General features: G+C 39.5%; 1 protein-coding gene across 1 annotated transcript in view; it reads right to left on the reverse strand.

Annotated features, from left to right (window-relative positions):
* cdkal1 (CDK5 regulatory subunit associated protein 1-like 1) overlaps positions 1–14,623 on the reverse strand; it is a 202,331-nt gene that overhangs the window by 8,646 nt on the left and 179,062 nt on the right. The window contains exons 13-14 of the mRNA XM_029505241.1: positions 6,578–6,661; positions 2,726–2,890 (exon numbers count right to left, since the gene is read on the reverse strand). Of these exons, the coding sequence (XP_029361101.1) occupies positions 2,726–2,890; positions 6,578–6,661 (249 nt within the window). The remainder of the gene's footprint in view (positions 1–2,725; positions 2,891–6,577; positions 6,662–14,623) is intronic.

Here is a 14,623-nt window from a genome sequence, read left to right on the forward strand (position 1 = left end):
CACACACACACACACAGAGACACACACAGACAAAGAGCAATGTGCCATGAGATCACAATGAGCGCATCCTCATTACTCATCCACCCATCTTTCCTGTACCTGTCTTTATATTCACACATCCACGCATCTATTCTTCTTCTCATGAATCAGCTGTGTGCACTGAAGTCATCGCATTTTGTTTCCATGCATGCATATCCATCTGCCCACTTTCATGTCCATCCATTCATAGCCTTCCCCATAAGCTTACAAACGCTACCCTTCTCTAAATCCATCCATCTATCTATCGGACCGTATTGCTTCATTCCCACACACATCAGTATGAATACAGACTGGTGTGCAATCATTCCTCTCCTTCCATCCCAAAAATAATAGCTCTCTCACTCTCGTCCTCTTTCTAACAAATGGACATTACAGTCCTTGCCTATCCAACCACTCACTTGTCTACCAATGTCTTTTTTTCTCACTTTCTCTTACAAAGCTCCTCCACAATTTCGATGAAACAACAAAGCTCAGACTCCATCCTCCTATTCTGGTCATTTTTTTCAGCATTTTTTTTAACCACCTACCAAAAGCCTGTAATTATAGACCTTGCTGCAACACACAGGGGGTGAGTGTCTACCTGCCTTTCCCTAATCATTCATTCATCTCACACACACTTTCAGCTCAGTGTGTGGTGGACTCATACAGAGCTTCATAGAAAATAGATGGCCTTCAAATATAGGCCAGCTACCAGTATGTGTGTGTGGGTGTGGGCATGCGTGGGTTCATGCCAGTGCCAGACTGTACTGAAAGCATGTGCGCACGTGTATTTTCAATCAGACTTATTCACTTAATAATACTGGATGCAGATATTGAAAAATGCAGCTTTAAGTGTGCAGTTTGGTGTACATTACATATGCCAGAGGGCTGTGCTGTAATTGTTCCTGTGCGTGTAGCTTGCTGATACTGCTGTGTTTTCAAGCCATTAGGTCACTTATCTATTAGCACTATGCTCCAGTGCCACTCTACCACGAATAATAGTCAGCAATGCAGGTTATAAACGCTATAGATTACAGATCATCAGCAGCATGATTAGAGGCCACTTAATATGACATCATTAGTTAATAGGTAATTGCCAATATTCTGTGGACAGCAGCGATGAAACTTAATGTTTCTCACCCATGCTGATACTTCAAACCGCACAGTAGAACTTGATCATTTTGTTTCACTAACTTTTATTACTGTTTTCAATTTTGTTGCTGACTTTACCTGTATGCACAACAAAACTGAATAAAAATGTTCTACTTCTTCCAGAAGCCCTAAAAGCACAGTGTGTGTACACAGAGTGTACAACAGAAAGAAAAAAGACTGTTCTATTCAGCCATTTCTGCGCTTTTCAAAATTTTCTTAGAGCAAAAACTGCAAACAGAGCTAGCATTGGAAGACCGAGGCTCCGTCCAACCTCTTTGCCAACCTCCACCTCTCGACATTAATTGTTCTCAAGATCAAGTCAAGGGTGGAGATGATGACTTCTTTTGACAAAACCTCCAGAGACACACTCACATCTGAGGACTGGAAATAATTGATGTCAGGAAATATCTGGACAATAGTACTTACAGTATCAGGACCAGACAAAGTGTACGGCAGCAGATGTGTGAATTAATGAGTGTGTTGTGTAGGAGTTGAGGAAAATGAGTGAAAACAAATGGAGTTTGTATGATAGACTGCAGACTTTAATAGTTTTAGTCTAGCCGCCACTGCTGAACTTTCATTACTGAGCGACACATTGCCTGGCATGCTTAAAACCTTTCTCTTTCTTTTTATCTGGTTCTCTCCTAACCGTTCCTGTCTCTGTCTATGCCTCGCTCTTCATCAGTGTCCCTCTTGCTCTCTCTCATGTCTCTGTCTGTGCCTCGGTTCCCCTCCCTCTCTTCCTGGCAGTAAAGGTTGATGGAGTGTGAAATTAGAAAGTGTATCATATTCTGCTCTGTGGCTCCATGTCCTGAGCTATAAGCTACAGCTAGTCAGAGTGCAATAACACGCAGTGAAACAGATACATTAACATGGTGTTTGTGTGAGTGTGTGCGCGTGTGTGCACATGCATACATGCATGTTTGTACATGGCGTGTGTGTGTATTTGGTGGGAAGGAAGCTGAGGACAGTTTAGCCAGCCACAGCTTATCTTAAATTACTTATCTCACGCCTGATACACTGCTGCTTTTTCACAAACTGCCGAAGCCATTATGGATTAAAAATGTAGAAACACAGACACACACAGACACAGTCAAACACACAGTTATTATTTTGCTGAGAAGACAAAATCTGGATAGCCTTTTTTAAACACGACTTTTACAGTTTTGATAAGTAAAAAACACACAGTGAGAGCTTGTCAGATGTGGGATTGGTTCTTCCGTGTCTGTGTGAAATATGACAATAATCCAAAAGAGTGATATGAGTTTTTCCAAGGGTGTGTCTTGTGTGTGTCTGAATCTGACTGTGCTCATGCTATATGATTCTCCTGATTGCGTTTTAAATATAATGATATGGGCCCTTGCACCATTGGTGAGAATAACAAAATGAAATGAATGACTTGGGAACCAAAGTAAACCAGTAACTGGTATCATATCAGCCACTGAAAAAATGCAGTGAGTACATCAATGCTTACATTGTTGCTTGCTGGCATGACGGTACTTCCTGGCTCATGTGTGACTAACGTCTATACAAATACAACTGTTTAAATGTTTACCTGCATCAGGCCAGACACCTCCCCTTTCTGAAGCGGTGCAGCAATGGATGGAGAGAACGGCTTACTGTCTTCTACTGGCCGGCCTCTAAGGAAGTGTTTTCCTGCCTCATAGATGTCCACTTCAATCATTTTCCCTTTGAATTCAGCCCTCTGAGGTACCAGCACCTGCAAACAAGGAGCAGCACATCTCAACTGATTAGATTACCTGACAGAAAAGCTAAAAATCCTTATTCAACATTTGAGGGTTCATTCAATGCAGATTTGACAGTGGGAGGCTTTATTAGAACACTACAAATTAAACCACATCATATTACCAAACAGCAGAGGAGAACAGATAATAGTAATTGTCATTTAGTGACTTCGCTTAAGTACCCTAAGGTGTGGTAAATCCAACAGTCACCTATAAAGGTGTCAGCCCGATATAACTTTCTATTCCACTAAACAATCAACTCTCTGCATGTTTCTTCACATCTGTCAATTACATTTTCAATTAACTGCTCTTCCAAACAGTTTTCCCAGTACTCCCCCTCATTGTTTTCAGCTAGTCTCTGCATGCTGATAGAAAAAAAAAACAACCCTGGGCTGAGTGTTTTCAGTTCCATTTATGGAAGCCCTCAAGGTCAAAAACTACACCAACAGCTGTGAGATAAACCACTGGGATTTGCTAGTTTGTCTTATTATTTCACCATGGCAACTATAAATCTCAGCTGATCACAACAGGAGGGAAGAGAAAACAAAGACTTATAATTATGGCTTAGTGTGAAATGGAATTTATTCTTAATGACTTAGCCCTGTAAATAAAGATCATATGCAAATGCATTTCCTTTCAAAACAATTTTCAAACCAACCGCAAAATTGACAGGTTGGCAGTGATTTTTATTTATTTATTTATGACAGATTTACTCTTTAGTCCTTATTTTCTAATTCAGTCTCTATGGTAGACACTGATTGGTGTGAAAATGAGAGTAAAGGGATCACACATGTATAATAGCCTTGGGACTTTAAAAGTGTTTCTCATTTCTCGGACATACTGAGCTTTTAAGGCAAACTAACAGCAAACTTAAACTGTCTGTTTACAGGGATTGTTTAGGATCTTACCATTCAAGACAAAAAATAAGAAAGAAAAAGGTTTTTAGGTGGTCAGTGTGTAATGCCCCTGCCTGCTTCATTGTCTCCTGTTCCTTCATGTTTGGGACTTTTCAGGTGTTCAGTTTTGGTCCCTGCTCTCTCAAAGCAACAGGAAATAAATACTTGACTTAACTTTACACAAATTTAAAGATGACTGAATAATAGTGATAGCCTAATATAAATTTTAATGACCCCTATTTGTAAATTCTTTTTTTTTCCACATGCAGAGCAGAAGTAGCAGCAGACCAGCAACCCTGAAATGCTGGGGATTTTATATCTTGCCCAAGTACACTTCAGCAGGCTGCGTGCTGACTCAGATCATCTGGTGGCCTGTCTAACCATTACAGGGCTCTGCAGGACAAAGCTACTGACTTGAGAGAGAATAGCATGTGAACTGGTGGAGGGAGTATTACTGCTGTGATGGCAGGACGACACCTGGTTCAGTGTTAATCTGTCAGTCCTTATCCAGCTGGTGGAATATGATAGGAGATGGAGAACAGGCCAGACACACACAGCCAGTGCCACAACTGCCTAATCAACACACCTGCTGTTCGACACTCTGACCACTGAGAGTGTGTGCGTTTATGCATGCATGCACACAAGCGGCTGGCAACCAGTTTGAGAGTGTAGAGGTAAAACACAACAGGGCTGTGAGTTAGGAGAGAAAGAGAAGGGGGGATTGAATGTGGGTGTGTGTAAGAGAGATAGCGAGTGAGGGTCATTCAAGGCCCATTATGGGATGATTAAATGATGAAAGAGCTTGTCCGATTTCATTGGAAACCCCCCTCCTACATCCTCACACTTACACACACACACACCCCTTCTCACAACCCAGGTGGGTTGGGTGCCTATTGTACCCGTCAGGATAGATATCCATCTGATGGTGTAAAAGTGAAACTTGGCCATTTGTTCACGCTCACACCTTATTCCCTACTTTCCACCTCCTGTCCTCTGCTTGGCTTCCACTTCTCTTTTAACTTCTTCCTGACCCTCGGACTCCCCTTCTCTCTTAAAAAGACTCTTAATCACACCTGTCGTTACTGCAACCAATACTGCTGATGTACAATGAGATAAGAGCTTAATATTTTACATGTAATTACATTGTCGTACACAAAATTAAAAACTGTGGCAAAGACTAAATGGAGAGTTAAAGACAAATGGTAGAAATATAGACAAGGCATTCAAACTAGACTTTGAGTCAGGCCTCTGAAACACATTATTTACACACCCTCAGGTGCCTATACTGCATATGTCTGTGTCCCGTGGGTGTAGACAGCATGTAAAATATAGGGCTGTAGCCCTGAGGGAGAAAGATTCAAGATTCATGGTGCACAGTGTTCTTCTTCAACTGTGATGTAGGAATACATGCCAAATACTTGAATGTTCAAAAAAAGTGGGGGAGTGAAAACATCAAAGCTAACATTTAGAACACAACTCAACACATACAGATGACATACATGAATGCATACGCACAAATGTACAAATGTATGAAGAAGTTTTCACTCCTACAACACACACACACACGCACCAGGTGACACTTGTAACTTAAGTTTATAGCCTGCAGAAGGAGGTGCAAAGGAGGAGGAGAGCAGGGGAGGAGAGGAAAGTGGAAGGGAGGAAAAATTATTACCATCCCCTGCCCTCCCTGCTAATAAAAAGCATAACTTCAAACATGTTTCTGATGATGGTTAAAGCAGAAGGAAATTGATTTATTTGAAGATGTTTTAAAGTGAATTTTTCACAGGTTGAGAGAAGGTCTTTGAAGCCACGTGTGTGTGTGTGTCTATACCAATAGCAGTGTCTGTGTAGGATGGATTTTTCATGTCTTTAGGGGTGACCTTAATGTTAGTACAGTTAAAAAAAAAAAAAAAAAAAAAAAAAAACATACAGTCGCAATCATTCGCCAAATGCTCTCATGACCGCAGGGTGTTTGTGAGTCTGTATTTGTATGTGTGATATTACTGCTAACTTACTTTAGTCAATACAAGCTGAAGCTTCTGACACCTGCTGTGAGTGCTCCTGTGACACGCGAAGCAAAGCTTCTGATCTGATTTATTAAGTGTGAAAATGAGGAAGAGTTGCATTTGGTTCAGATATGACAAAATATTCATCAAATGCAGATTCATTTACACCTTTTTCCCTGTATGTATATGATGATGGATGTCGTGTGTGTGCCAACACAACTATTTTAAGATTCATCTAATGCATGTGTGAAATGTAGGACTACCAGACTAAAGAACTCTTCTTTCCCACTGCCATCAGACTGCTAAACAAGAGTTAATAATTGCATCGACTACCTCATGTAACAGTCAGGCAACTGTTTACACTACATTTTGCACATGCCATAATCTTCGATGTTTCATTTTGCACACAGAACTGATAGCTTATATGTCACCTCGTTCTATTTTATTTATTTCTACTGTATTATATTTCTAAACTTTTTTAAACTTGTGTGTCACCTAATATTATTGCTAGACAGGCTTACAGAGAAGCTTTAATGAAACATCAGTAAAAATGTGATCACAAAACAAAGGAGTTTAAATGAGCAATTTTAATGACTTTAGTTCAAGAACCCTTGGTCTCATAAAACTATTTAATCTGTGTTTCATTCATTAAATTGAGATATTACAAAAACTATAATGTATGTAATGTTGTACAATTATTTAATTTACTGTCATTGTTCTAATGTTCTGAGGCAAGACAGTATTTGGACAAACGTTTTACCTGTTCGTAGAACTTGTTGTGAGCCACATAGTATTGGGCGTCAAATGACTCTTCTGTCACCAGTACATGTTGTCTCTCTCCTACCTGGACAGAGAATGAGACAGAGGAAAAAAACATCAAACTTTATCATAAGCATGGGCTTTGTGTAAGCGCTGCGTACCTTCTACACTTTAATTCAAAACAAGCTGCCTTGGGAGAGTACTATTCTTCTATTCATCAAGATCCCTGTTCATTGAAAGTTTTGCTCTTTCATGTTATTTCATGTGTTCTGCTGTTCACCATTTAATTACAATCTCAAGGTCCCAGGCCACTCCAGTTTTAGCGCTTTGGCTTAGAGGATAGTGAGCACTATTCAGCTAAGGTCCTTACACAAAAAGTAAAGTGAATAACAAGATGAGAAGTGAAAAAACAACAAGGCTATACTGGATACAATTCAAATGCTTACAGAACAAAGTCTATTCAGGACATCAAAAAATCAAATACTACAAGGCCTCCCTATTAAGAAATTTGGTGCGGGCATAATGACAGAAAGTACAATTTTGGTGAGGAATTTTATTGACTCAAAGAATCAAACAGGAGAGAAAATGAGAACTTTATTGAAAGCAGTCCAAGCTTTAATGAAACCACCTCTGGAGTGACTTGGCTAGAAAGGGAGGCATTTCTTTTCACCCGCTGCTGAAGAATAAGTGTCTTTACACCTCAGTTTGGACAAATATTTGACAGTGCTTCATGGATGGATCGGTATGTTTCTGTGAGTGGAGGACGTCAATACTTTGTTGTTATTGTGGCATATCCTGAAGTCACCCGAGTGAGGTAAAATTCAGCAGGCTGCGTGCTACAGTGTGTTTCTCGTCCACCTCATTACTGTATAGATATAATCGCCCAGGAACTAGACTGCTGTCTGATGAAATAATATACATTGATTTGGGAAATGCTCTTCCATTGTAAGAAACCACAACGGTGTTGCGGCGCATAAACCACTTTGGCTATAAATATCAGCGACAGACAGTTGAAAATGGTGGGAACAGAATGTCCTGTAGTCTCAATAGGCACCATTTGCATTTAAACAGTGATGAGTGCTCTGCTGTAAAACTGTGCTGACTGATCATTTCCTTGGCAATATGCCAGAGCCTTAGAAGTCATGGCTCTGACACATTGCTCAGGGTGTTTCCATTTTTACAGACACCCATCGTCTCTGCTCTTTTTATCCCTCCTTCCTGTCCTTATCCTTTCACTTACATCCCTCTTTCCTATCTCTGGGCTCTTTGTTGTTTATACCTCTCTTCCTTCCAATGTAATTCCCTCTCATCCTTTGCTTTAATTTTTTTCCCCCCTTTTTTTGGGAGGGGGGGGTGATTTTAATGTCCATGTGTGTTCCAACACCTGCACAGGCATGCCGTCAAACTTAAATAGAGGCCAAATAAATCACTCCTTCCTGCAAGCAGAGCAATTTTCAGAAAACAAGAATGGAAAAAAATATCCTTTGAGCATTATTACTGGATGGTAAACATTTTCAGGTAAGTTTTAGTTTATTTCTTATTTTGTAAAAGGAAAGAATGAGGAGCAAAAACATTATCAAACATTTTATTTGGGTCTTTTGTTTTCTTCTTTCAATTGAAGACAGATTTCTCAGCACATGAAGAAAAGAGTATATATTCAGGAAAAAGGTGTTTGTTCTTTAAAGAAACTTCCAACTACCAAGAACTAATCAGTTGCTGCTTTACTTAAGCCTGGATACATTTTCAGTCATACAGTGTGTACTGGGGGAGAGATACAGTGAGGCCTGAAAGCAAGATGTGTATGATGTGACTCTATATTGTTTAACTAGCCTTTTTCTTTATCTCTAATTCACATCTAAGCAGCTAACCAGAACAAAAACAATGATCTGAGATTAAGGTATGTTATATATTGAACTGTGAATAAGAGGATCATCATGTATGGACACCCAAGCAGAGACAATGTTACACCCGACATGTAGTGACTTCAGTTAGTGAAAAGTCGAAAGCTGCACACACACTTTAGCAGAGTGGACACAACGAGGTCAGTGTGTGTGTCTGTTTGCTTGTGTGGCTGTCTGTCTTTCCTGTAAAAGTCCATATTTAGATTTGTATTTGCTCTAACTGTTGAAGAACATCACAGAATACCAGATAGCATGTGTGTGTCTCTATCTTTGCACATTAAGATGTGGATTTACTTCATCTTCCAGAGAACAACATCCCATGATACACAGCAGATCCACTACAGAACTGTGGGATCATGAGTTTAATTGATAATTAATCCACATCATAACAAGGATAATGAAAGAAGTGTGGCTTTGAATTCTAATCTTATTTTCATATGCATTAAAAATAAAGGAGCAATCTACCTTAACATCATGCAAAATAATGCACAGCATGTGTGGCATGGTATTAATTATAAGGTGATATTAGTCAATAGTATAGTAGTGTATTGTTTACAGAAATGTCACATTTACTTTGAATGGGATTCTAAAGTTACTGATAACTTGTCTTCATACAAGTGATGCAAAACTCAGCACATATCAGTAATGAGGACACGCCAGATTATTTTAGCTTATTCTGAAAATATGTTAGATGCTCTCTCCTTTCATGTTTCCATTCAATCATCAGTGAAAGATTTTGGTGATGATGTAACAACCGTGATTGTCTAGAGAAGCAGCCATCTAATCAGTAATGATGGCATAAAGCCATTCGTTGTACTATGTATTTAGGATTGTATGGGTGATTCCTGCATATTCCTCCACGGGGTGTGTACTGAAGATAGTTTACAAGGTGGAAAAATTGGAAAAATCCAATTGTTGAAGTGATGTCAGTGTAAACTGGGCTGACTATTAATGTTAAATTAAGTTTTAGTCATAGTCAATAACAGCAATTGGAAGAGTGTCTTCACATATCAAGATGAACTGCAATGCAGTATTAGTATTTTTCAATTTTAATTTCTTTGCCAAATTATATTTCAATATTATTATTTGTATTGATTTCATTCAAGACATGGTGCTGTCTGTTTAAAAACAAGCCAACTTTCCATCATTTGGACTTCTTCCCATAAACAGTGCGCAGCTTTGTCTGATCTGTCAAGGCTCATGCAACACCACAACTGGACTCAGTTTAGCCACTGTTGCATATTCATGGCCTAATCTGTCTTTCTGACTCACTCGCCTTATTTTCTCCATCCATCGTTATCGTTTCTAATTGCCACAGACTAATCTAACTGCTACTGTCATTCCTGTGCACACTCTCTCACTCTTCTCATACACTGACAGATGAAGGAATATCATATGACCTCTTCCTCACGAAGCTTGCCAAAATATCACAAACATGCAATCACCCACATACGCATACACTCTCACACAAATCAAGTACTAAACACAAACACACACCCACAAGCCTTGTGTAGCCCCTTGCAGAAAGAGTTGGTTGCCTGCTAAATAATCGTTGTTGGGAGTGATTTAACAGGGCTAAAAAGAGATGCTCTGATCTTTCGGAGGTTCTCTTTGAATGAGCTGCTTGAAAGAGGAAGAAAAAACACTCCTGCTGTTTGGGTATTTAGTTTTACCCTCAAAGTCAAATTCAAAGTGAAAGAGACTCAAACTTTTCAGTGTTGCCACAAAGACTGGGGGGATTACGGGTGGCTTTGGTTAAATGTTTGTGGGGACAAATGTAAAATCAACATAGATCAAAGTTATCCAAATACAGTGCTAGGAACAAGGCCAGAGCATAAATAAATTACACAGTTATACACTAACAACATGAGGAAGAAGACAGATTGAAAAAGCAATATAAGGTGACGTGATGAATAGACAGAAGCAAAGAAACACTGAGAAAAAAAAATAGTTGTTTGTCAAAACACTTGAAACTCCATAAGCTCTACTATCTCTGAGTGGTTTTCAAACATTTGTCCTCGACAAAGCGTCTGCAAAGCAGTCCAGACTAATCATTTCATGTTCACACGCATACACACCCAGTCATGTCTCTTTCAAACTCAGACACCAGCAGCAGCTGGAGGGACTTTTTTCAGTCGATAAACTGACTCCTTATCTCTCTGTTCATGCACTGCACTCACTTGTGTTCTGCAACACCTTCAAATATCTTTCTGGCCAGCACTTTAAGGCATTATGATATCAGGTTTAGGCTCTCATACCTCGGAGCAAATAGGTAGATTTGGCCAGTTGAAGACTGACTCATTATTTATCTGGCGGTACTAAAGAAAGGAAAAGCCTCGCTATCCATAACTGCTGAATTTACAGTCTGATACAGGTGGCTCCGACAATCTATGATGCCAAATTAGTGATGATATTTGAATCACCACTGACCTTTTGAAAATTCAAAAGGAATATGATGATCTTAATCTTAAATAGATGAAATGCTGCTTCAACAAGGACAAGTTATAAGGAGAGAAAGTAGACTAATTAATTGCTTATGCTTAACAGCATGAACATCTCTCCTTAGGAAACAGTAGCTTTGAAAGGTCTATAAAGAGTTGAATAAAAATTTTTCAGGATTGAATCGACCTATGCACTAAGACAGAAAGGGATAAAATATTGAAATTACAATGCCACTGATAGCTTGCCTTCTTCCCATAGTGTATCCTAGTGTCATGTCCTCCCCGTATAAGAGACAGACACAGTCTTGTAGATGGTGTGAAAGAAAGCCTGATTCATCAGATCACAGCACTATCAACCGTTCTGCGGTCCAGTTCTGAGGCCCACGCAGCCATTATAGACACTGTTGGTGGTGACAGGCCAAGCTTCAGTCCCCACATGCATGAATGAAGTGTAACTGCCCATGTTTTCCTTCCTTGGACCACTTTTAGTAAGTCTTGACCACTGCAGACCTGGAATATCCCACAAGCCCCGCAATTGTCTAGCCATCATCATTTGGCCCTCGTTTCCGACCATTTTTCAAACACACCAACTTCAACGACAAACTGTTACATGTTGGGTTACATATCCTGCCTACTCACAGATGCCATTGTTAACATATTCAGTATCATTCACTTCACCTGTAAACATACATTAATATGCAAAAAAACTGTCTTTGACAACACAGAAATCACGCCTCCCACCACAAAGCTATGCAAGATGATTCCTGTGATTGTAAGACCACGCTCAGATTTCAAAATCCTTTTAGTAAGTCTAACACAGCAAGGAACAACATTACCTCCCTAATACTTTCCTAATTCTAAGTTACAAGTCTGTGTAGGTGTCTTTCAGACGATACTTCTCTGAGAAAGTTGAATCTAGGGCAACTGGACTTAGTTGTAGATTCTTGAAGGCGTCTCTCATCTAAGAGGAATGATGAAGAACCGATGAGGACCTCTTGGATTACAGGTAAAACATCTTCAAGAATGTACAACTAAGTCCAGTTGCCCTAGATTCAACTTTCTCAGAGAACACAAGTCTTTTGGGCCTTTTTTGGGGGCCGTGGGCCTTCTACAACAATTTACATGTTCCTCACTGGCCTGTTTTTTAATGCTTAAAATTTTTTGATTCTTTAAGACAAACACAATATTAAGTTTTTCATCAACTCATTTTAATATATCATTATTCCTTCACATGTTTTGTGTAAGATAAGTACACAAAGAAGAAACAGAGAAACAGGGAATTAAGTCAACTGATATAAAATGAAAAAGTGTGTCTGTGATTGTGGGTGTGTGTGAGATAGAGAGAGAGACAGAGTGAAAGGGAAGTGAAAGATAGAAAGACAGAAAGAGGAATTTATTTGTCGGGTCAGCCAAAATTCTGACTTTTTTAGCATGATAAAGCTACAGGCAGAGAAGCACCACACCTACAGACAAACACTCATCACAGCACTACACAGAGCATCTCTCCAGGCTCGTTTAAGACCCACTACAATGGTACACCTTGGTGAAAAAACACTGTGCTGAAGCCTGACTAAATGTACGTGTGTGCCTTGAGCTTGTAAACCTTAACCTCTAACGTGTTCTTGGCACTTGAAGCCATCTCAGTCCTCTTTCTCTCTCTCTCAGCAAGACTGGTGAAGCATGAGAGGTTTTTTCCAAAACAGAGTGCTGTACACCTGCATCAACCCCCCCGCACACGCGCACACACACACACACACACACACACCTCCAGGCTGTCTGGAGACTATACTTCTACCAGTCTCTTTCTCTCTCTCTCTCCACCAATTCATCCTTTTTCTCTCAAATGCACATGCACATACAAAGCAGATTTTACACATGATACTGATTTCTATAGCAAGTAGAGAAAAGCCAGCAAATAAACAAAGGACCTAGAGTATGGAAGGTGAGAAGCATTAAGATAAAAACACTGACAACCTCACGTTTAATAAAATGCAGAAATGTTTTGAAAAAACAAAAAACAAAATACAATAACTTTTAGTTTTGACTGTAAAGGGTCTTTGGCATCTGACATTGTTATGACACAATGAGCCTTTAAAGAATGAAGAACAGTCTTATTGTCTTTAAGTGAAACAAACAAAATGCTTGGTTTTCATGAATACTGACTCCAGTCAGACAACCGCTTTCAAGATGTTTCATTGGGCAGAAAAAAGAATGAAAAACATGCAACTGTAAGGACTAGAAGTAGCGCAGCAGCAATGGGCCACTACAGATACAGATATCGTTTGTTCAGTGTTGGCACAGATTGTGCAATGTGGAGCCCCAGACAGCAGTTGTAACAATCTATGTGTTTTCATGTTGTAGCTTCTAAAACTATCTGACAATGTACTTGGTGGTTCTTTGACAATTCACCTGTGCACACAAATGCACTGGAAAATGTACACAGGAAACTTACAAAATCACACGCCGACAAAGTGGATTGCCTCAATTTCAGCTAACCAACAGAAAAAAACAAACAAACAAACAACAAACAAAACAAAGCAGGCCTGCCACCAGACAGATCCAGTTTGTTGGAGGAGAAGGATAGATGTCTTTCTCATAACCATATACACGTAAACACAAACACACAACCCTGTGACAGTAGCCCATGGGCTGTGTTGTGTGTCAGATGCTGGAATGAATCACATCAAAACAGAGACATGGCAGAAAATACATAATGAAAGCCTCAGAAACATCAGTTGCTAAAGTGCATGATATCACACATAGAAATGGATACACAGTCCTACAAACACCAAAACTACATAAACTTAGTCATAAACAATTATTTGCCTCAAAGCAAAGATTAAAATTTAAGCATTTGGATAGAATAAAATAAAGTAATACAGAATTAAGTAGGTGGAATTTAAATAGAAGATTGGATGGGATTAGTTAGTCATATGTAAATTTTGTTACTTACACAAAAATGTTTATATATATATATCACTGTAAAAATATTGCTGTATAGTCAAATAAAAAATAGAAAATCTTCTGTCACTAAAGGAGACCTTGCTGAGCTTTCTGACAGACCGTGTAACAATTGGCCTCTGGCCTTGACCACTACTTCTTCAGTACCAGTTCAGCACTGATCATGTATTTGTATTTGTATTTCCTCTGCTACAATGGTTAAAATAGTTATCCCATAATTCCATACAGCTTTGTTTATTCGACCAGAGTGGGGCGTGTGTGTGTGTGTGTCAGAGAACAGGGAAGGGTATCTTGTGTCTGTGTCTATCTAAGGTGGGTGTAGGGGACCAAGCCTTTGGCATTACACCAGCAGTGTGTCCAAAAGTGTGTGTCTATGGAACTGTGGCATCAATCAGACCTCAGCTGTGATTGTCGGGCTGATTGTCTGTAATGTCCCTGTGGGCCTGGAGGCCTTTGTGTGTGTAATTCATGTGCAAGTTGCTGTGCGTGTTACAAGGAGGAGGAGAAAGAGAACGAGAGGAAAGGAGAAGAAGAAGTAGTGTATGTATAATGCACACATCTATACAACAAAATTAATCTATAACTGGAGCTGGAACGAATGCTTTGGCGATATGATTATGATTATTACTGGAGGCCAAATCTAAAGACACAACAAATCATACATGCATAGGAAGGCCTATCTAGTGAACTTGTCTGATTGCTGTTTAAGGCTATCCCTGCAGTCATCCTATTAGCATTCAAGAA

The sequence above is a fragment of the Echeneis naucrates genome, chromosome 6 (assembly GCF_900963305.1).
Source record: "Echeneis naucrates chromosome 6, fEcheNa1.1, whole genome shotgun sequence".
NCBI lineage: Eukaryota > Metazoa > Chordata > Actinopteri > Carangiformes > Echeneidae > Echeneis > Echeneis naucrates.